Source organism: Macrobrachium nipponense, chromosome 16 (genome assembly GCF_015104395.2).
Source record: "Macrobrachium nipponense isolate FS-2020 chromosome 16, ASM1510439v2, whole genome shotgun sequence".
Taxonomy (NCBI): domain Eukaryota; kingdom Metazoa; phylum Arthropoda; class Malacostraca; order Decapoda; family Palaemonidae; genus Macrobrachium; species Macrobrachium nipponense.
In genome coordinates, this window is record NC_087209.1 from 22338016 (window position 1) to 22362746 (window position 24731).

General features: G+C 36.9%; 1 protein-coding gene across 5 annotated transcripts in view; it reads right to left on the reverse strand.

Moving 5' to 3' along the window:
- Positions 1-24731, reverse strand: part of LOC135195611 (protein tincar-like) — a 630442-nt gene that overhangs the window by 89770 nt on the left and 515941 nt on the right. For all 5 annotated transcript variants that reach the window (XM_064221942.1, XM_064221940.1, XM_064221941.1 and 2 more), the window contains exons 3-4: positions 3999-4164; positions 2384-2665 (exon numbers count right to left, since the gene is read on the reverse strand). In XM_064221942.1, the coding sequence (XP_064078012.1) occupies positions 2384-2639 (256 nt within the window). In that variant the 5' untranslated portion in view covers positions 2640-2665; positions 3999-4164. The remainder of the gene's footprint in view (positions 1-2383; positions 2666-3998; positions 4165-24731) is intronic.

Here is a 24731-nt window from a genome sequence, read left to right on the forward strand (position 1 = left end):
CTATCGGAGGCTTCACACCAAATGGGAAAATCTATTTAAATTAGCAGATGAAGTGCAATCGGTCTGAAGGCTGCAATATAAGCCCAGCAACACAGTCTTTGGCACGAGGGTTTGATGTACTGCGGGTCAGACGGCCATGAATGCAAGTAATAACTGAACAGATGGAGTTTTACGTTGAAATGACAGATTGGCGCGCGCTCCTAAAAATAGCATTCGATATGCTGCTGGAACTGTTGGGCAGCTTCAAAGAGAGAGAGAGAGAGAGAGAGAGAGAGAGAGAGAGAGAGAGAGAGAATGAAACATTCGGTCGATATCTATCGTTGGGTATCCGGCAAAACTGGCAATTTACAACTAGGCAACACATTTTTATTTTAACACGGCCGTTTACGGAATATAATGTTACCATAGGCAATCATTAAAAAAAACTATTTGATTTGTTTCGCTCGTAAATGTGTCACAGAATATCGAAGCTGATAATGCTAACCCCATATATATATGTGTACGCAAGTGTTTATGTAAACTAAATCCATATATAACGTCCATTCAAATGAAATAACATTAATTTGTGCAAGGTGTGGGGTTCATGAAACTCTCATATCCCATTTTGGCGTTTTTCGCGAATTGAAAAATGAAACCCTATTTTTCGCATGAAAGTAAATTTTAAAGCATCACTGGATAAATACATAAATATTGAAAAATAATATAGGCCCTCCAAGGGTGTTGGCAATTCTTGAATTTAAGGCTCTATTTTGATACTGTTGCATTATTTTGATCATATTGCATTACTCTGATCTTGCTGCAAAAAAAAAAGGCCATCATACACTAAAACGAAACATACTATACCACAGAATACTTAGATTGGAGCAATTTCTTTATCTTTGCATTTATCACGAAAGTAACTAATAAGTGTATTTTCTAGAATTACGTATCGAACACGAACAGAAAAAATATTCACTAACATTATATGGAAAGTCGTCGTCGTATTTAGAAAAAGGACCAAAAATAATACTATAAGATCTATGGTTACATCTGTGACTGCGACAGAACAGACTCTCTTACTATATTCGACAGTTATAATTGTCCCTCTTAGCTCAGAGCAAGCATATAATGGCTACCAGTGAATTAGAGACAAGGATTCGTACAAACACCATAGATGGAGTTTGGGTGCCCTTTGCACCAAGGGGAGTGGTCACAGTGGTTCTGCCTTAATAGAGCTTCAAAGAGAATGGCGGCCAGGCACGTTAGATTGAAGAGGCTAACAGTAGACCTGTATAGTTTGTCTGTCTTTAGGTTAGTTCATTTAATAGTTTATAAAGTGAGCATACTCAGTAAGCAATAATATTTGAAAATAAAGGAAGGTAGTTAAAGCAGGTATGGCTTGCCTTACATAAGTGAACTAAATTTTTATTCTGTTATGTTATCCAACCATGAATTTTTAAGTATATTGACACAGATTTTATTGTAACCTAAAGGTGGGCGGTGCCCACATAACTAATGTTCTCATATCTTGGCTGCGCCTTAGCCTCTAAACCACAGTTCAGGAGTCTTGAATTTGAATACACTCGCTTGGAAATATACTCAAAAGCCCATTCCTTCAGTTATCCTCACCCCACATTTTTATTATTTATTGTTTTTCGTTATTACTGACATACATTAGAATTGGTTAATTGATAGCTACATATCTAATCATTTCCTTTCCTGTTCTCTGTCTCTAGAGGCATAATGTTCTGCTGAAGTTTGCCATTTAAGTTCGTGGTGTTTAGGTTTGTAATAATAATAATAATAATAATAATAATAATAATAATAATAATAATAATAATAGACCAGACGTGACGTCGATTGACGAAATCAAGAAGAAAGTATCACTCATTGATGTAGCAATACCATGGGACACCAGAGTTTAAGAGAAAGAAAGGGAAAAAATGGATAAGTACCAAGACCTGAAAATAGAAATAAGAAGGATATGGGATATGCCAGTGGAAATTGTACCCATAATCATAGGAACACTAGGCACGATCCCAAGATCCCTGAAAAGGAATATGGAAAAACTAGAGGCTGAAGTAGCTCTTAGAAACAGCGCACATAGTAAGTAAAATGATGGACTCCTAAGGGGGCAGGATGCAACCCGGAACCCCACACTATAAACACCACCCAGTCGAATTGGAGGACTGTGATAGACAAAATAATAATAATGATAATAAATAAATAAAAAAAAATTATATAAAATAATAATAAATAAAAAAACAATAATAATTATTATTATTATATAAATAGCAAGCAATGTAACGACCATTCATCTTCAGGAGAAGAAAGAAAGAAGGAAAGAAAGAGAGAGAGAGAAAAAAAAACAGGATGAAATCGAAAACAACCGATAGAAACTTACTTTCAGGAAGGAAAGCGGCCTTCGTGCCCACGGCTTCCATGATGAGTCGGGCCATGATGAGGAGGTGAGCGACGAGAAGATGCAGGAAGGGCGCCGTGGGGCCTGCGTGGAGCCAAGCAGCCCTTACCAAACCCCCGGCGGCACCAGGCAGCGGCGGGGGATCTTTCGAGCAGGCCCCGTCCTGCACCCCCATCCTGTAACCATCGTTGGCGTAGTTTCCGATTTTGAAGATGGCGGCGAAGAAGAAGAAACACATTAAGACGGCAGCTGCCCCGACTAGACCTGGAGGAAGGAAATAAACATTGGATAAGAAAAATATCAAAGCCAATGTTGGGACAGGAACGTATATAGCACAAAATAACAATGATAAAAAAAAAAAATCTTCAAAACAAATTCCAACAACCATTGGTAACGTTAACGCATACAGAAACATTACAGCTGATTGAACCCAGTGTTGGAATAAGAACGTATAAATAATACACAAACAAAATAACAATGAAAAAAGTTCTTCAAAAAACTTCCAATAGCCAGAGGGTGGTAACGTTAATGCATACAAAAAACAGCATTACAGCTGACTGAAACCAGTGTTGGAATAGGAACGTATAATTTCACACAAAATAATAATCAATAAAAAAAAAAAAAAAAAAACAAAAAAAAAAAAAATTCAAACAGCCGTATGGGGGCAACATACGACACTTACGTAAACATTGGGGCTATGTTCAAAGGATGAAAGATACACCACCTCATCCTATGATAAAAAAAAAAAAAAAAAAAAAACACACACACAAACACAGACGGAAATAACACAGCTCCTGTAAGTGTGTCCTAACCAAACAAGTCATTAATCAGTCTCCTGTTGCGACGCTATTAAACCCACAGTCGTCTTGTCAGCACGATCTACATCTGGTTTCGTATTCCAGCTCTAAATAATAATATAATAATATTTTCTTTCTTAATTTAGTTCAACGATGACATGAGTCAAGAAATATCCGATGCTCATAATAAAACAAAAACTCGCATGCATCCATTCCAACACAAGAGATGCTTTTGCTACGGTATTTTTTTACGATGTCTATTTTCTCCTAACACGATTATATCATTTAAGAGCAACATCATTCTATCTCTCTGGAAGTCCAATTCTCTTCCTGCAAATATCAGAAGCTCATTTCATTTCTCTATCTGTACATCTGTCCACACACATACTATACAAATACACACGCATACACAATCATATAAAATCTATTTCACAGGAATAAATTTCCGACTCACATCGGGATCGAACAATGGCCTCTCAAATGACAGGGCCGAGGCACTACCAACTAACTCACACAGGTCAGCTGGTAGCGCCCTGGCCTTCTATATTATATATATTCTAATATATAATATATATATATATAGATATATATATATATATATATATATATATATAATATATATGGCCAAGTATCAAGTATCAGCGATAGTACCCGTACTACCACACCAGGCACGCACACTCACAGCTCGAATAATTATCTTTCTTTTTATTTCAATTCTATTTATTGCATCAGATCAATCTCTCACGCCTCCCATCAGGCTACCACAGCTGACAGAATCCCCGTCCATTCTCGTCACTCACCGATGTGCACGTTAATCTCCAGGTAAGGAGTGGTATGGCGAGGCCATGGCAGAAAGAGGTACTTGATGAACTGTTGGACTTCTGTCGTGATGACGTACGTGGTGAGGCCCAGTGCCACCACGCAGTACCCGACGCTGCCCAAACTGTTGAGGTGGCACCCACATCTCTGCAAAGAAAGGAAGAAAAATGTTACTTCTTTTTTTTTTCCTCTATGAAATGTTTATACAACCTATTTATCATTATTATTTTGTTAGATTAAAGTTGTGTGTAAAATGACCTGGCGCTGACGTGTATAATGTTAGTTAAATGCTTACGTCTAGGAATGATCTAAATCAGCAGACAAATGCCCCTCTGAAACGATATAGTATTGTTACTGAACCTATTTACATTGCAGAGTTCAAAATGAAGCACAGGGTAGGTACTACCATTAGGGATAACTCAACACACACACACACACACACACACACACACACACACATATATATATATATATATATATATATATATATATACTACACATATATAAACACACAGTCACACACACACACACACACACACACACATATATATATATATATATATATATATATATATATGCTTATTTATGTATATGTATAGAACGTATGTATAATATATATCGGTATTAATCAGAATAGTTTTGGGCAGTGGCAAGTCAGGTGACAGAATTTGATAAAAATAAACGTGCTTTTAATATTTAGTTATATTTCAGCCGCAAAAATAGCACTGGATATCTGTAAACATCGAAACTTTGTTATTAATGAATTTCATAGCCATGTTCTGTTTTTCATTTCCTCTTCAAATTGAGGGAAAATCATTTCACATTTTACAACAAATAAATAGTGACTATTGCATACCTGTTTTTTTATTCTGCGGAAGGAAGGCAGAAGGGAAATGGTAATCAATTAACAAAACAAAACTGGCAACCAAATATTTGCAGGCGGAATAAGGAAAGCAAATGTGACTTAGAATATTACATGAGATGATAAAAGGTTCTGTTTCACTAAATGCTCTAATAAAACACTTTTTTTTTTTTATAATATTAGCGATCAGAGTCTAAACTGAATAAAATTCTTTATTCTCTAGCTCTTTGGATCATAAGATTATTTATTAGGTACCCTGATAAATATGGGACATCTTAACCTGTGGTTTTTTTGAAACGTCCTGAATCCACTGAACTATTGCAAAACTACCAAACACTATTCTTCAAAAAGTGATCTTTCCTTTTAATAAGAGCTTGGGACACGTGCAAGATTTCCCCCTCACGTATAAGTTGTAAACATTATATTCCCACGTTAACGTAAATTAAAACGTGCTAAAATCTATGGTCAAATACAGCATTGTTCCACCAATGAAAATTAAAATAAATGCCCTATATTTTATTAGAAATATTTTTTTCTGTACTGTTCAACATGCCCATTATTATTTTTACCATTTTCGTTCTAATAAATAAATCGTAAATATCCTATCCTAAAATCCCCGTATCTTTAACTTAACGTAAAACACCTTTTTCAGCCATTTTGGTTCTTCCATAGACCATTCCTGTCCCCTCTCCCAACAACAAGAACAACAAGAACAACAAAGTAGTTTGTAGGCTTACTCCCTGAGTAAGCGAAAAGTACCTTCTTTTAATATCCTGGCAATTCTGTAGTGAGATTTATAACTTTTCTGCGAAATCAAACTAATTTCCATCTTCTAAACTGATGGCTCTTTAAGCTCGCTTATCCTCTCATAAGGACTAACTTCCTGGCGCTGTTTTTCAGATTCCTCTCAGCGACCTTATATATTTTCCCAACACATCATTTTAATCAACAATGAACTCACAGGAATAACTTTTTCCTTGGGTTCTGACGATGAATGTGCTTCAGTCTTTATCCCATTTCATGTCCTTTTTTCTGAACACCAAAGTAATAGTGTATGTTTTTTTTAGTTACACTGGCATTATCAGGTCGGTCCAGAAAAAGACTGGTGGTACGCCTCAAAATATATAAACAGAACTTCGAGACTCCACCCAAAAATAATAATGTCACTTGCTTCTTTCAAATGATTATCAATAATTCTGCTTAATGTGATCTGTTAATTTATATAAACATACTCATAAGTGGAAAACCTCTATTAACACCTCAGAGAATCTTATAGCTTCTTTCGAAATTTCGAAGGCTACTGATTTGTGGTGGTATCAGCTCACACAAATGAAGCTTGGTACAGCAGCTTTGGCTGGAAATGTTATCTTAGAAGCCGATTTCACTTTTCATGCATGACTTCTCTAGCTTAAATTTAATCGAAAGTGCTTTCAATGCTGCTCTTTTCTGAAACTCGTCTTTATCTTGTTCGCTTTGATCGTAAACTATCTTAGCAGACCTGTACAGCATAATAAGGTTGGGGAAGATAAAATCTTGGGTACACCAATAATTTTGCAAAAATATTTTGTAAAAATGTGTCCTTTCCGTACTCATAACTTTTCAGTATACTAAGACCTCTCTTCATACACCAGTAACTAAAGCTTAGAAGTGCCCTTATCACTTCATAAGCCTAATTGACATTGCCTTGAGAAGAAGCCTAGAATATTTTTAACGTATGTCATCCTTCTAGCGAGTTCTGAGAAGTCTTCTTTTTTAATGTTATCCTTAATAGAGATAAGTAATAACTATTCAACCTTTTCATTAACATGGTTATTACTTCAAGCTAGGATAAACTTAACATCACTCACAGTATCACCTTTGTTTTTCCTTCTATGGCACTGAACATGGCTTTTGCCAGGTTGCCTGTATATGTGCCATTGTCAATTTCTTGGGCTGGAAGTCTGGCTTTACATTTACAAATCTGTTGTTATTTTTTCGTGTAAAGATTGCTTATGCTTTCATTATGGAAGCAGCTTACCGTCCATTAAAGAAGAATCCTTCTTAAGAAATTTTTTCCTGATCTATTATATAAAATTTCTGAGGCCTTATTGGTTGTGTATGTCTACGTAAAACCTTCTTACTATTAAAAAAGCTGTTCTATATGACCCCATTAAACTTGACAATATATGATTGAAAAACTTTAAATGTTGAAGCATCAGAAGAGGATTTAACTTATGCCACTAATTGCCTTCAACAGAGGAGGCTAATTCAAACCGGAACATGTTACGCAAAGATTGAAAATGAGGTTATTAGAAGTTACGATGTATTCTAATGAGCAGTCGAGCTCTACATTACAGATACGTTGTTTGCGCAATACCTCCTCTAATGATAAGGCTCTGTCTTGAGTATTTGTTTTCACGTTGCCATGACAATGAAAAGAGGCGGCTGTATCTCATTCTGGTCCTTAAGAATAAAAGAAAAACGTTCTCAATGTAATCCTGAAAGCCCAGTTGTATGTTTTACTTGGAAAAACATTCATTTCGATATCTCAGCTCTTTCTTTAATTAACAAAGGCGAACTGACTAAAGATCTGTCTTTCAACTGCCTCTTATTCCAGGAGGAGACGAATTCTTTTTTTCCTTCGCCACGCAGACACGTGTGGAAAGATAAAGAAGGAAATTGTTTCCTTTCCTGTCCTTGTATCAGGCAGACAGGGAAGAGCCAGGGAAGACGCAAACGGAAGTCGTAAAGAGCTTGTATCGAGAGATCTAATGATCCTCTCCTTCGAGAGAAGCTTTGTCGTCAAGAGAAAGTCATTAAGGATCTCTCTCTCTCTCTCTCTCTCTCTCTCTCTCTCTCTCTCTCTCTCTCTCTCCTCTCTCTCTCTCTCTCTCTCTCTCTCTCTCTCTCTCTCTCTCTCTCTCTCTCTCCACAAAGCTACAGCTTTCCGAGTCGTTGACACTGCTCACTTGACCTCCTCCACTAGTACAGTCTCTTGAGCGTCTTCGAAAATGTGATGTGATTCCCCAACATTCTCAAGAAACAAATGAATTCCAACGCAAATATATTCAATATGAAGAAGTGGAGCGCGCCTGTGAAAATAAATATGCCTACCCGTCCGTTGTGACTATCATGAAGTAAATCGTAAATAGAATGGGATAATACTACATGAAACAAAGACTAATGCTGATGCTGAACTTCAAACGTTTGCTCAAGTGAATTAATTTCTACAAATAATGTAGCTTCGTAATGATAATGTTATTCCTCTTTTTATTACATTAATGCATCTTTCAGACAGTATATGTTTATCCAGTATTTCGCACAGTGTACAGTAGCAGAGGCACTAATAACTGTGTTTTAAACTAAATTCAAGTCCATAATCTACTTCACTGAACGTAGTAAAATCATAATCGTAAACATATTTATAAGCAATTATTTCCAATTTCTTCATGAGCCTATTTTGTTTGACCAATTATTTCAAATTCCTCAATATCAAAATATAGTTTATGGTTGCACATTTATAGACATGAAATTCATTTATGTCAGCATTTTTACTAAGAAACGCTTGTTCACGGCAGTGGTATTAAGAAGACAAGCTTAGGTTACTTTTTCAATAATAAAACCTTTCACTCATAGTTCTAATTTTAATACGGAGGAAGATATTATGAACAGTTTATTCCCTGCTCGAGTTAAGGTCGAAAGAAAGATCTGTTCCTTCAACAGAGAAAGAGAGCCAATCTTCCATTTCCTTTACTTTCCTTTTCCCTTAGAGAAGGATATGAAATGGTTAACAACCTATCCCATCGGTCTTCGTGCATAAATACCCTTGGACAATTTACAATGGACATAAACTACAGGGTGAGCCCAGTTTAGTCCAAATTTATGATCTTAAATAGGATGATTGTTTGATGTAGCACAAAATCACATCCCACACGATAATTACATTTAATGATGACAAACCGGGGTGTTTGTTTGTTGTAGCCTATGGGAATGATGACGAAGATAATGAGGGTGACATTCGAATAATGAAGATGGTCATATGACAGCGTATACGAGCTGGGCACAGTGCGAATAACGAGGTTATTAATAACTGTCAAGCGGAAAAAGATTATGCGTCAGGAAATGGTTCTGTTTTCTTTTTCTTTGAATTCAGTTCTCTTTTGATTAGTTCCAAGAATTTCCAGGAAAGAAAAATTTCTTGTCTACAGACGAAAGCAAAATCTTTGGACAAATGTTATTTGAGGCCAGAGAAATTAATATGTTTCCTACATGCCTGCGGCTGCAGGATTTTATTCATGAATATTTGAGATCACCAGTTGAGAGAGAGAGAGAGAGAGAGAGAGAGAGAGAGAGAGAGAGAGAGAGAGGGTCATCTGCGTTCATCGGCTTAACCACTGAATAATTTTTTCATGTTTCTTGACGATATTTTAGAGCCGCAGAAGGAGTGTCTATATAATACCACTGCATCTTTTCAAATAATCTAATATTTGCTCTTTATTTTTACTGAACAGTTTAGCATGATACGTTCTCCTCCATGTATGTTATCTGTTAATGTTTTTCACGGGATTTATTAGGAATCTATTTTTACTAGTCATCATCAATTACTGTATGGCTACTTTGTTTTCATCGCACGGTAGTTATTACTTCACAAATATTAAAATATTCTCAGAAAAGTCTTTGTAAAATTTGCTATATAGTTTATTTCTTGTTCACTAAGACAACGGGTCGTCCATAAATCAATGCATATCTTTGAGGATATCATTAGTTCTTTACATTATGCAACATAGACTATGTAATCACACCGTCATAACCGTCGGTAACAGAAGGGAGAGTCGAGATGGCAAGTCACTATCCTAGGGACGTTACGTACCGCCCATAAAAAGGGATCGCAGGCAGAACGATGGAAAGTCTAAAAGTGTAGTTCGTTAACCGTAGGTTAGCATAATTAATTTATCTCCCAAGTTTTTTTGTAAAGAAAGCTGATAACCAGGAAGTAAAAGAGTCTATCTCAGTTTAACCAGACCACTGAGCTGCTTAACAGCTCTCTTAGGGCTGGCGAAAGGATTACATATTTTTACGTGGCTAGGAACCAACTGGTTACTTAAGCAACGGGACCTACAGCTTATTGTGTGGGATCCGAACCATATTATATCGAGAAATTAATTTCCAATCGCCAAAAGTAAATTACTCTGATTCTTCGTTGGCAGAGCGGGGAATCGAACTTGGACTACCGAAACAGTAGGCGAGCACGTAAACCACTCGTCCAACGAGGAACTTATGTTTAACCAGGAAGTGACGTAATGGAAGCAAGGCAGAGATGAAAAGAGCAATTTGCAAGCATCGTTGAAGCGCTGTCCATATTTGAAAAGTGCTCTGACTTGTTGGAATATTAATAATTCTAGGTTTATATCCAAAAGATGAACTGACACCTTGAATTATTACCATCCGAAAGATGCACATAAAGTTTCCGGACGAGTGACGAAAAGTTTAACCTACTGTGCGCAGTATATCTGAACACGACACCCAAGATGTAAAAACGGGGGAAAAGATAGAATGTAAATATTTCTCCCGGAGATCTTCGCAATTTACAGGGAACGGCGCTGTGCCGAGGTCTACATATCAAAAATGATCAAAACAAGAGAATACCGTTCTGAGATTTGCTTTTCAATATCTTTCAAACAATTTCTGCCACTAACATCCTTAGCGCGTTTATTTATACACGAGATTCGTTCTGATTTACTATTTATGCATTTTGGACGAACTTAAAAAGGCTTTTATTTATACCGAGAAGTCGTTCTGATCATTATTAGTTATGCATTCTGGGCAAAACTAACATTGATTGCAGTGGTGTGATCTAATAGCTTCTTTGAACTTAAAGAAGCAGGATGCCCACAGTTACAAGTGTACTTCAAAATCTATCGAATACCAACAGTAAAAATACATCTACTATGGACAGACAACTACGAGATCCAATTCAGCCGGATAAAATGAGAAGAATTTTGAGACGGTTGTAAAACTGCTTTTAAGCCAGATAAGATAGTAATCAGCTGCGTTTAATAACCCAGGAACTTCAGGAATTCTCAAGGATATTGGAAGATGAGTATAATTAAGAGGATTATCCTTATTAAGATCGTTAAGAGATTCTGCTCGAGTGGGAAGATTGTGTGTCCGTAATACGGCTTTTGAATATGAAGGAGTATTTACTGTGTTATCACAACGTAAACTAATGTGTTCATTTGTGCGTGCCGGTGGTTTTGTATACAAACTTACATATGAACACACACTGAGATATATATAATATATATATATATATATATATATATACATATATATGTAATGTAGTATGTATATATATATATATATATATATATATATATATATATATATATATATATATATATATATATATATATATATGCATCCCGGTGGTTTAGTATACAAACGTTCACATGTACACACACTGTTATGTATATGACATATATATATATATATATATATATATATATATATATATATATCATATATATATATACACACACACATAATCTGTGTATATCTATATGGGTATGCGTGCGTGTCAGGCAGCCATATGGCCATTATTTTTGCGACCAGAAAGGAGGAAGGCGGAACCTAGGTGCCAAGCCTTTCGCATTTATTCCGTCTAAAAAGGCGGAATAAACGCAAAAGGCCCGGCACTTTTTTTTTTCTTTCTTTTTCCTTCTGCCTTCATGGTTCAAAAACATGATGGTTCCAACTTGGCATCACCAGTGGGTTCCAACTTGGCATCACCAGTGAGAGTCCCGAGATCGGTTCTACGTGGTGGAGAGAGAGAGAAAAAAAGGTATGGAGCATCTTCTGACTTGGTTTAAGAAGTGAATAACGGGACTGGTTGTCATAACTTTTGGTCATTGCCAACCGGGAGGTCAACATTTCCTGGAGACGAGGAATGTGAAGACAATTTATCGTTAGCAATGGATAACGGTAAGTTTTGGTTTTCTCCCTCTCTCTCTCTTCCATAAATCAGCGAAGAGCTAGGCTAGCTTGTTCCAGTCAGTGTGATAGCCAGAATGCGAACGACTGCAAAAGGAGGAACAAAATCTCTCTCTCTCTCTCTCTCTCTCTCTCTCTCTCTCTCTCTCTCTCATAATTTCCTATAAGTTGGTATATGTCAATTTAAAATATGCTTTACTAAAGTCACCTTCGCACTTTTTTTTGTATAATCCGAGCTATTTATTGAATTTAAATACTCGTGTTCAGTATAATTTTAAGCCTCCGTTTTACCATCTACCAGTTTCTCCATGGTGAATTAGGCCCACTCTTTTATCCAGTCTTGGGGAGGTATGAAATGGGGATCGGAAATTAATACAAGATAAGACGCAGCTTCTAATCAGCAGCAATAAATTCAAATAGATACAAAATATTCTCCAAATCAACTCTAGTGAGAATCCTGAATGCTTTGAACCAAGCTGAGCAAAAGAAACAATTATGACATTTCTAGTTGAAAATCGTACATGTAGCTGAAGGCTGTTACTATCTATTTGGATATAAAAACACTACAAACATAAGAAATTAAAAGTAAATACAAGAAAAATAAATAAAACCAAAGACAATTTACTACGTGGTGAACAACCAAGACTATGAAAATGAAAGAAAGAGGTTTCTCACTCTCCAATTACGGCAAGAACTGTTGTCCTGCAACTTCGAACTGGTCATAGAAATACCACAAGAATCAAGAAAGAAATAGAATGCAGGAACGCCACGCTCTTCCATTCAGTATATAGACAATAAATTCCAAGGGAAGGGGATGCTGGTGCAACGGCTATGTAAAGTTATTTTGCAGTTGAAATCAAAATATATAAGATTTGTAGTTCATAAATTCAAATATTTTAAATCTTAAGTTTATAAAATAAAAGTATTAAATTTTTACTTCATTAAATCAAATATACTAGATTTGTAGTTCATAAACTGAAATATATTCAATTTTTAGTTCATAAATCAAAATACACAAGATTTGTAGTTCAAGCAAAGAGCATAACTTACTATTATAATCATCTGAACGAAAGCTTTCAATCAACAGCCTTGTGAGTGACAGCAATTTACCAGTCATTACCACTCGGACATTATTTGAGCCGTACGTTGGTCAATTAACGTCTTGGGAATTTTGTCACATCGGAATGTTACGTCAAGGTGTTCGATGTAACTTACGAATTAAAAGCCAGTTTTAAATACAGTAGCTATCTTTGTGTATCTTTGTGTGTTCAACTGTCATAAGCACAATAACTACATTGCTCCCAGAATCTTCAGCTTCAGCTTTTCCCATTTCTATATGGGGTCGCTGTTTCTAGTCAGCCTTCTCCATCTTCCTCTGTCCTGTACATCTTGTTCTCAGAATAATCTTGGAATAATCAGAATAATCCTGGAATCCTGAACTGTCAAATTAAGAACTGTGCAATGTTCAAATTTCATTAGGTACAACAAAAACAGAGGCTTTACTCAAAAGGGATTATTTTTTTAAGGAATAGTGAAAAGCGAACCATTATATCAGTCAGTCTATTGAAAAGTCTAGTTTCAATCCTCTCGGATTTAGGAGTATATATATATATATATATATATATATATATATATATATATATATATATATATATATATATATGTTTGTGTGTGTGTGTGTGTATGTATGTATGTATGCATATATATACATATATATATAGATACTATATATATATATATATATATACACATACGTACATACTTCATGTTAACCTTTCAAGGGAGTAGCGAGTGAGGCTGGACCGTATTCCTATAAAGCCGATGGGATGGTGGTCATCCTAAAAGCTAAGGAGGACGGTCGGGTGTAAGTGCGGTCTGAGCTTGGGGTAATGCAACGGGAGAGGGGTTACAAAGACAGGGGAGGGGGAGAGGAAGGGCGGTTACTTTGGAAAGAGGGGACACGAGGGTAGGGGTGGGGAAAGAGGGGATAACAAGGATAGAGGTCAGACGAGAGCAAGGGAATCTAAAGCTGGGAAAAGGGGGACCTGAAGGAGAGAAGGGATAAGAGGTAGGTGGTGGACGAGAGGCTGCCAAGTGGAGAGGGGGTGAGGGGGGGTGGGAGGGGAGGGCAAAAGAGGTTACCAAGGATCGAGGGGAGAGGTGCATGGCCAAGGCAAAACCCTTTTGTCATGCAAATCGGGTCAGGTCCAGACGGGATCCACTGTGAGCAAATCACTGCGACTGTCCCTGCAGTGTTGCCAGACAGAATAATAGTAGTGGCCAGACGCTATAAAGATGTCCATAAAGAATGTGCGTCTGAAAGGAAAATATCCTTATTAAATATTTTGGAAGAGCCCAGCAAACAAAGACTGTAGCCATGATTATTTAAAATGCAGGCATTGTTCAGAATGATCAGCGTCCCTTGGCAAGAATAGCTTTTATGCTGTTTTTGTGCTGCTGTGAATGGATACATTTCAACAATACAAAATTTATGATGACAATTTATTTTCGCAATGAAAATTTATTTAAGACAGTTACCTTGAATTAAGAGATATATAGTGTGAAACAGCTGAAATCTATCTGCTAAACATCAAACAGTTATAGTTTAATTGTTCGGAAACTGCAAGCATAAACAAGCTCCAAAATTCCATATCTCCAGCTTTGGTTGCATCCATGATTTTTAATTCGCACGTTCTTTCCATCCGTATCTTCTGAAGCGAAATCGAAAATTTCCTCATTTCGCCGTTGACTGGACGTAACGCAAAAATTAATCAGACAGTAGCAATTTAATTAACAACAAAAATAACCCTGGCTCCCTTTTCTACAGCAGGGAAACACATTACAATGCAGTGCAATATGGTGTACTTTTTTCACCCTTTTTTTATTTTTTGAGAGGGGGTGGATATTACCCATATGGGAGAGGGGGTGGATACTACCACATGGGCAAGTCCAGCCTAACTGTAATCCTGACGGATTATCGCAAGCCTCACGTGATTGCCCAAGTCTCGAATGAACTTTAGAACTGGGAGGGAAAATAATAAAAGTAGATAGGAGGGTAAAGGCTGATTACGTTGCAGGATGAATGGTCAGCGAGTCGATTCTGGATGGAAACAATTTTGGGAAGGAAATAAACAGCAGGCGGGTAAATAACGTTGTTTTGGTAAAAGTCTACACATTTTACCGCCGCTCCACACAGGCCTGACACTGATAAAACTACAGATAATCTACAGACCCTACAAAGCTCCCATTGACACTTTGGCCAGCCGGTCCCTGCCGGATTCCCATTCCCAGTCTCCCTCTATCCATTCCTTTCCCGTCCCCCCCTTTTCTCTCTCTCTCTCTCTCTCTCTCTCTCTCTCTCCCATTCTTCAATCTTCCTTCTCTGCTCCTCCACTACCCAAACCGCAGCATTTTAGAGGTCCGAGGCAGCGTTGTGTAGTTTGCAAATTCAGGCTTTTAAACTTCACTTCCCGGTCCGGAGTAGAAAAGATGGGGGAGGAGGGTGTTGGGGGTGGGCGGCAAGGGAGGGGTGGAGTATGGAAAAGAGGTGGGGTTAATGGGATGCTGAGAGAGATAGAGAAAAATTTGTGTAGAATTCGGCGAGAGGCAAAGTTGAAGGTTGGTGTCAAGGACATAGGGAAGTCAGCTTCAATGCTTCAAATTCTATATATGGAAATAGTAATATATGGCCCATCAACAACAACAACAACAACAACAATAATAATAAAATTTATTATTATTATTATTATTATTCTTATTATTACATATTATTTTTATTTTTATTATTCATTATATCTGCATACATCTCTGACGTACTGGAGATAATCTTAATATTCTAGGATTATCTCTTTAAAAGTTAGAAACATGCTCATACATCCCGTGTTATATTCCCTAGCGCGCCCCCCCTTCCCCCCCCCCCCTCTCTCTCTCTCTCTCTCTCTCTCTCTCTCTCTCTCTCTCTCTCTCTCTTTTGGCAGTCGGCGGCGCCTTTCTACAAATGTACGAAATGAGGCGAAGCGAATTCAAATCAGCAAAATGTTTTCATCATTAAAGCCTGGATGGTTTCCTATGGGATTCAGGGAGGCTCTTTGAGATGTAATCTTTGTATGTTTAGCGTCGAGGGGTAGGGCCCTCCGGAGAGAGAACTTATTACTTATGCAAACAACTACAGATTCTGTCTTCATTTCAACTGTAATTTGTTGAAAAGTTTGTCTATTTCGCATTTTTTTTTTTTATTAAAGTAACGACTGTTTTTACTAAATCATACATCGCGATTGTTGTTGTTGTTTAGAATAATATTCACTGTTACTATTTTTATGATTTACTAAACTAAGTAAAATAAAAGGGCTGCCTGTAGTCATCAAGGCTAGAACTCTGGAAGAAAATTGCCTTCTTTACACATAAACGCGCTCATAAATATCTCTCTCTCTCTCTCTCTCTCTCTCTCTCTCTCTCTCTCTCTCTCTCTCTCACCCATGTGCGCGCGAACAAACGCCGAAAGACCAAACGCTAACGGGAAGATTTTTAGCAGAAACTATTTCTAGGAAACTTGAATTGACGTTCTTCTCCGGAAGTATCATAAGATAGTTTTGGAAGTAAGTTAGGAAAGAAGTTGGAAGACTGCTAGAATAGTTCTAACGCTCTCCGTAGTCCATTCACACAGCCTACTCTCTCTCTCTTCTCTCTCTCTCTCTCTCTCTCTCTCTCTCTCTCCATCAACGGGATTTCAATATCTGGTACTTGAGTCTCGCCTCTGATTCTTAATTGTTTTCCAATCTTATCTGAATTCACATGAGACTTGGATTCGCCCCCCCCCCCCACCCCCCCTCCTAGCTGCCTCGTTGCTAAGCAACTGGTAGCTTGTTGCTAAAGTTCCCTATTGATCTCGCAAGCGCCGTTGTAGTTAGGCCGACTGTTTAAAACTATTCAATTTTTATTCGCCTTTTTTTTAACTCCACGAACGAACGAGAATGACTTCAACGCACGGCTGATGAAAATGACCCGTAATAAACGCTTACGGTAAAAAATAGTATTATTTTAATCATTATCATTATCAAATAATTCGAATTACGAGAACACCGCTAGGATACGACAGCAGCAGGAATGTTTAATAATATAAAATGTTCCGCTTGTTCAGGCTGAAACGCAACTTCTATTAAATCATCATTTCCTTTTTTTACAGAAACGAGGGATTGCCTAATATAGCTACATGAACAAGAGTTTAGGATTTCCAACCTAAATGCACTTGGAAAAAGATACAAATATTAAAGAAACGCCGAAACGTTTTGCGCAAATGAAATTCAGTGCGCAAGAAAGCTAAATAGGAGATGAGGTAAATGTGTTCAATTAACGTCCATTCAAAACTAATATAAGCCCGTGGAATTCATGAGCACGAAGGCTGAAGTCAATGAGTTAAAGCTGACTCCGCTGCCAAATAAACGTAAACTTTTAATAATGATTTTGTGCTGCGAAATATTACATTAACCAGTGCCTGGAAAAATGAAATATGCATGGTTCCGTCGAACTGTGTAAAAAAAAAAAAAAAAAAAAAAAAACTATTGATAATCAATAAAACATGAAACTATCTGAAAGTTGTTTTGTATAGACGATTTTAAAAAGTACAAAAGTTGACGAATCAAAAATGTATTATTTTATACAGGACAAATAATAAAACTTAATCGATCGAAAATATAAAATACAATAAGAAAAACCTTGGATAACCTAGCACACACACACACACACACACACACACACATATATATATATATATATATATATATATATATATATATATATATAAATCTTAATTTATCTGAATTCGTTCGAAAAAATGCAAGAGAAAAGCAAAACTGTAGCAATGATCTGAAACAAAACTTCTGAAAATAAGATAAAATACAAGAGAAATAAAACCCACAACTGCGTTCGGAGGTTCTTTACAAAAAAAAGAAAGAAAAAAAAAAAAACAATAAGCAAAAGAAAGAAAAGAACTAATGAAATAAGCAAAGTCGGTCTGATCCAGCGAGCGCTTCATCGCGTAGGGATGGGGGGAGGGGGGAGGGGGAGGGGGGGGAGGGTGGAGAACCGGAAGCGCTCTGACCCGAAAAATCTCTCCAGGAGGAATGAAATGAAGTTCAGGGCAAATGAATGATTTCATTCACATCGGGGTGTAGGAAATCTCGCTCGAGAATTTACGTGGGTTTCACTCCTGAGCAATGGGCGTTCAATTTTCAGGCGAGATCCTTTCGCTCCGTGCCCGGAGACTCCTGATGAGAGTGAGGTATGGGGAAGAGGCGAAAGGGAGGAAGAGGAGGACGCGAAGGAGAATGGTGAGGGAGGAAAGGTGAAGTATAGGGATAAAGGTGGAATAGGAGAGGACTTAATGTTACAGTAGGAAGAGAAGTGTGAGGTATGACAGAGGAAAAGCATGACTTCGTGAAGGCGATTAAGAAGGGCAGTAGCAACTTCAAACTCTTAGATACTGTCTGAATAACATATTGATCAAGTTTTATAACAATTAATGAAAAAAATTTAATCTATCAAAACTCGCAAATGATTAATAAACTGGATAATGAGGGGGTGGGCATACCATAAAATCTTTAAAAATGTCCCAGTGAGCCGATAATTCCAGTTGACGACAACGACGCTAAGTAACCCAACAACTTTTATACCAAGGTAAGTCAGCAAGTTATGGTTATCCACTATTGCTATTTTACCGTACGAGACTCATACGTAGTATGTGCCATAGGTCAGGGTTGGATGTATCCCAGTAGATGTTAATATTACATATTTTACAACAGCCACCCTTCCCCCCAGCCCCCACCCACACCAGCCCAACTCCCAAAAGTAAAAGTATAACTCATGTGGTAACACTGCGTCCCGGGCTTTAGATAGTTACGCTATGTGTAAGTGTTAGCTAAATAAAAGGATATCTAGGTGTACATTTGCAACTGAAGATGTTTTAATAATTTACTGTATGCGAATTACACCGTTAATATTCGAAATAGGATATTATTATAATCTTTGAATGTAAGCTGAATGTAACTATCTAAAGCCCGGGGGGACGCAGTGTTACCATACAAAAACACCACTGGCGGATGGACAGATGGAAAAAAACAGACTATAGTTTAGGTTAGGTGAGGATATGGCCTAGTAATCAGTTATTACACACTCAAAGTATTTTTTTTTTTTAGATTGTTCTCTGAGTTTTTTTTTTTTTGGGGGGGGGGGGGGGTTGCAGAATTGTCTATTTCACCATTACCGTTGATGCTATTGGAATAAATGGAATTTAAATGGGGCCCCATTAGGTCATTCAGCGCTGAAAGGAAAATTGAGAGTAAAGTAGTTTTTAAAGGTGTAAAAGGAGGAAAACCTCGAAGCAGTTGCACTATGAAACAATTGTTGGCAAAGGTGGAGAGTAAGACAGGAGAAAGAGGATATAAACGGAAGTACAGTAAACGGAATGAAAGGGGTTGCAGCTAGGGGCCGAAGGGACGCTGTAAAGAACCTTAAGTAATGCCTACAGTGCAGCACGTGAGGTTCACTGTTGGATGCTATTGGCATTTAGGGCCATAATTATAGATCGTAACACGTAGGGGTAGGGTTAGGTTTAAATATGGTTTTTATAATAGTTCTTGGTTTTTCCAGCGATTTTTACTTTCATTTCTGACGCAAAATGCTTAATTTACTTGTAACTTCACCCTGAACAGTAAATTCCCAATATACTACCTATTAATGAATCAAGGAAGGTGTCTGTGATTAGCAGGAATGTCAAAATCTTCAGAATCATGTAAAAAATATTGTTGAAAATAGGGGCTTAAGTCTCTATTGGAATATACGTTTAAACGTGAACTTCACCGAGAGGAAGAAAAAGAACAAAAAGTATAAGGATGCGGATAAGACGACAATGGGGAGGAGGAGGAGGAGGAGGAGGAGGAGGAAAAAGGCCGATTAAGAAAAGTTTCGGAGGAGAATATGGAAGAGAAATTCTTTGATTGATTCCCGGATGATTCGTCGAGTAAACTTTAAAATAATCACAGTTCCCTTCTTCAATCTGCCATCGCTTGACGCCTCCAGAAATTTATCAAAGACAGACGGTGGGAAAAAAAAAACACCAGGACGAGCGAGCTGTGAAGGATGGGAACAAGAAAAGGAAAGGAAGTTACTGAACTTTTAATATCTTCAATTTTTCCGTAACTTCCTTCGCTATTTTGTTGGGGTTTCAGCTCAGATTATTTCTGCCATCGTTATTACGCAAGTTTGTTTTAAAAATATTTTTTTTGGGCTAAATTTGCTCTACTTTTTCTACAGATTTTTTTCTTTTAACCTTTTCCCATTATTATTAAAACAGATAACTTAAATTTTATTAATATTTTGCCAAAAAAGTTTAGACTTTAATAGTTGTTGTTACTTGTTGCTATGATTCTATTATTTGACACCAATTTGCAGTTTTCAAAACCATTTGGGAAGCTCTTCTCTCTCTCTCTCTCTTCTCTCTCTCTCTCTCTCTCTCTCTCTCTCTCACATACACATACACATACACACATCATAACCGCAGCTGAACTTCAGGATAAGTAAAACCCATTAATTCCGTTGCTTCCAGCACGAGAGAGAAGAGCACATAATTCCAGACTACAAAATAAGCAGTGGCATCTACAGCGAGGTCGGATTAGGAATGTGAGCTGGCCCTGGAATCCCTCTGAAGAAGAGCCTGGAATTCCAGGCAAAATGGTTAATCTTTTGAAATCTTATAATGTCTATTTGTATATTTTATTACTTTATAATTCTGATAACTGTGTAACATACAATTGTCTTAACACCTGGTCGATATCTGGCAACAAGGGTTTGTCAGCAAAATAAAATAAAACGTATTATTTAAGGAACTTATTCTGGTCGAAAGTGTAATATCATTTATGCAGCTAATTCTGGTAACATACGTGATTCTTGAAATTAACTGCAATACAACCTGCTTTCATAAATAAGGCAGGGTGACTATACGTATGTTCATTTTATATTTACGATGAACAAGGGTGTACAATACCGCATCTTCTACTATTTGTATGATCGGTATCTATTCATTTACAGTTTCTTTGATCAATGTACGATTGTACTTCTCCCTTCCCTACTGCCCTTGTCTTAATGATAATCTTTGCATTCTATGTTATCATCATTAATCATATTCGAAACAACTCTCCCTCCCTATGTCTTCATATCTACAGACACCATTGTTCCATTCACTGGGTCTTTCCATTGTCGTATATCAGGAGCATTTCATTCTCACGCGAGAATGACTCTATCTGAAATGATAATGAACAAGCGACTGTGCACATTGTTCATTCATGTAATTCAGTACTTGTAAATTCATATCAGTTTATGACAATGGCCTTTCGCCCGACTTTAAAGGCATAATAACAGGTGATGTCTGTTTCTGAATGCGCCTCTCTCTCTCTCTCTCTCTCTCTCTCTCTCTCTCTCTCTCTCTCATGTTCAAAATCTCTGCATCATAGGTGTTCTCATTTATTCTTCCCACACACTGTTTTCATGATTTCATATTTTTATGTTATTACCACTCAGCCACAGACTCTCTCTCTCTCTCTCTCTCTCTCTCTCTCTCTCTCTCTCTCTCTCTACAATAGACACTTTGAAAAATATGCAGACACGGATTTATATACATTTTATACAAGGCAAAACGGCACCTTTTCAGGGCGGTTAGACCCACGAGAGAACAAATTCTCCATAAATGCCGCTGGGCCCCTTACTATAGTGAGGCCAGCAGCAGTAACAGGTTATTGTCTTTGTAAAATTCATGGGGATTAAACAATAACATTCTCCCATTACAGAGTTCCACGAGTTCCCAATGGATGGAACGATGGCGGGGATGGGGGTGGGGGGGGTATGGGGGTAGGGGGGGGGGTATGGGGGTTTGCCGTCCCATTCTCTCTATACCGACATTGCACCAAACTGAAAGTACAGGGTTGTCCTCAGTGCTGTTTTATATCTCTCGGTCATCACCCTAGCTTAAATGAAACCATTTTCATAATAATAACTCTAAAAAGTAAATGCACAATGGGAATATGCGGCCATACAAATGAAATAAAGGAAATGGTGAGACTATACTGCGGATAATATAACTAACCCTCGCCACGCTAAGCACTGTCACACACACAACACACACATATAATAATAAATAATAATATAATAATAATAATAATAATAATAATAATAAGAGAATACCACAGGAAAAAGATAGGCAGAAATCTAGCGCTTTCGTCTTTACAATGTCATTTTCTTGTGGTATTCGTTTATTTAATGAAGTCACGTGAATCTACTATGATCCTTTAAATATATAATATATATATATATATATACATATATATATATATATATATATCGATATGTATCAACAAGTGAAAAATTACATGCTGATGTGATTATCATCTCTTGTATGCTTATACACATACATGCATGCATGCATGTATACATACATTGGCCTTAAAAGGTCTGAAAAAGGTGAGTTAAAGATGCAGGAATTTTAGGATGGGATATTTATGACTTACTTATTAGAATGAAAACGTAAAACATAAACAATGTGCATGTTAAACAGTACAGAAAAATTAATTCTAATAAATTATAAGGTATTTATTTTAATTTTCTTTAGAAAATCCAACGGGCTATGTGACCGTCGATTTTAGAACGTGCCCCGAGTAAGCTGGAGGTCGGTTTGACATGGCTTTCGCCTCAGATCATTTCTCAGTTTTATTCTTGTTCTTCAGCACGAAGCCGCTTCGTCTACAAAGTAGTCGGCAAAGCACTAAAAAGTTTTATTTTTTTATTTTTTTTTAGGGCCCAGTTGTTAAATTAAAGCTTTTATAAACTTCTGAATTTAGGATGAAACTTCTGGCAATGGTGAACGTCAAGATACAGCAACACCGCCTAGCACGATCTGCGAGTCTACGAAATGCTGAATTAAAGTTTAAACTTCAAGCAATTTAACTCTCATCAACAAATAAATTGCGATTCAAACTCCAGCAAATAAACCAACGCAAACTACTATATTCGAAAGTAACTCCTATTAAAATAAATTTCCACAAACTACTGACTAACTGTAGTAACTCCTGATAAAAAGATAAACTTTCACAAACTGTTGAACTAAGAATAAAACGCACAGAAAAAAATAAACTTCAGCAAACAGCTGATTTAAGGATGAAACGCCTAGCCAAAAACAACCGTTGCATTAAGGACGAGATATCCAGCAAAAGAAAATAACCTCCCAAACTCCTAGCACAAACTGGACTTCTATAAACTACTGAATTAAGGTTGCAACTCCTAAAAAAAACTACAGAAGCTGCTGAATTACGTATGAAAAGCCTAACAAAATATTAACTGTCGCACACAGATGAATTAAATTTGAAACAACTCATAATAAAACTTCGACAAATTCCTGAATTAAGCATGGAAGGCTGGCAACAAAAAAATGCAGTTTCATAAAATGCTGAATTGTGGCTGAAACTATTGGCAAATGAAATTCAAAAAGCTCTGAATTAGGGGTATGAAATGATTTACAATAAATATATCTCCACATTCTGCTAAATCAGAGATGAATGGTTTGTGAAAAGCAACTTCAGGGATAAAATGTTTTACGATAAATATATCACCACATCCTGCTAAATAAGAGACGAGTCTTTTGTGAAAAGAAACTTATAAGCGTCACATACATCCAAAGACACATCCCACATAGAAAAGCGCTCTTGGGTTAAAAATACTTCCAGATAGGAATACCGAACAGCCAGCCTCGAGCTATATTGGACACCGTTTCTTTCTACCCAGGAAGTAGAAATTTATAGCCGAATTTCTATCGGAATTCTATACAGGTGAGACGAAAGGTAATGAGTTATTGCTGGATTTTTAGCCGTTTTTGTAGGATCCTCGGCGCTGGTAGAACGTCACTCGGGAAATATTTCCTTGTAAAATTCTGTAAATGCTTATTTATTTCTAAACAGCTTTTTGATAATGTGACATAAAAAAATAGATTATATCTAAGCGATATGAAGATATTCTGGTAGAAAATGAAGTAAAACACACACAAAGCCTTAAGAAAGTTTTTGGGATTATGATATCTAATACATGAACCACCATTAAAATTTTAACTATATGTCTGTTGCTTGAGGATGTGTAAAGTTGTGCTTCGGTATATTTACCTCTTCTATCAAAAAGCCCATTTTTTAAATGCTGGAATACCACTTGCAAAATCTGATAATATTTTAATAATGTCTCCCGATTCTAGATTAACATAAAAAATTAATTCACTCAGCCAACAGAAAAAAAAGATTGTATGAAAGAAAGTAAAGTACACACAAGGCCCTAAGAAAATTTTAGCATTATATCAAATACATGACCATTAAAATTTTAACTATATGTGTGTTGCTTGAGGACGTGTATAGTTGTGCTTTAGTATATTTACCTCTTCTACCAAAGAAACCATATTTTAAATGCTGAAATGCCACTTACAAAATCTGACAATATTTTAATAATGTCTCCCGATTCTAGATTAACATAAAAAATTAATTCACTCAGCCAACAGAAAAAAAAATTGTATGAAAGAGCAAGGACATGAAAATCAGAAAAGGAATTGCAATAAACAAGCACAGACAATCACTTCGTCCCCGCCCTCCTTCCAATGAACTCATTAACATGAGAAAGATCCGACAAGGACACTTCATCTCCTCCCTACAAAACCAAGTAGTCCTCACGGGCAGGAAACGTCTCGCATTTTCAACGACTTACGTCCCTCGTCCCACGTCTTGTGAAGCTTCTCCGCTGCCATAAGAAAACATGAAAGACGCACACACACACACATACAAACACACGCACACACAGAGGAGGACGC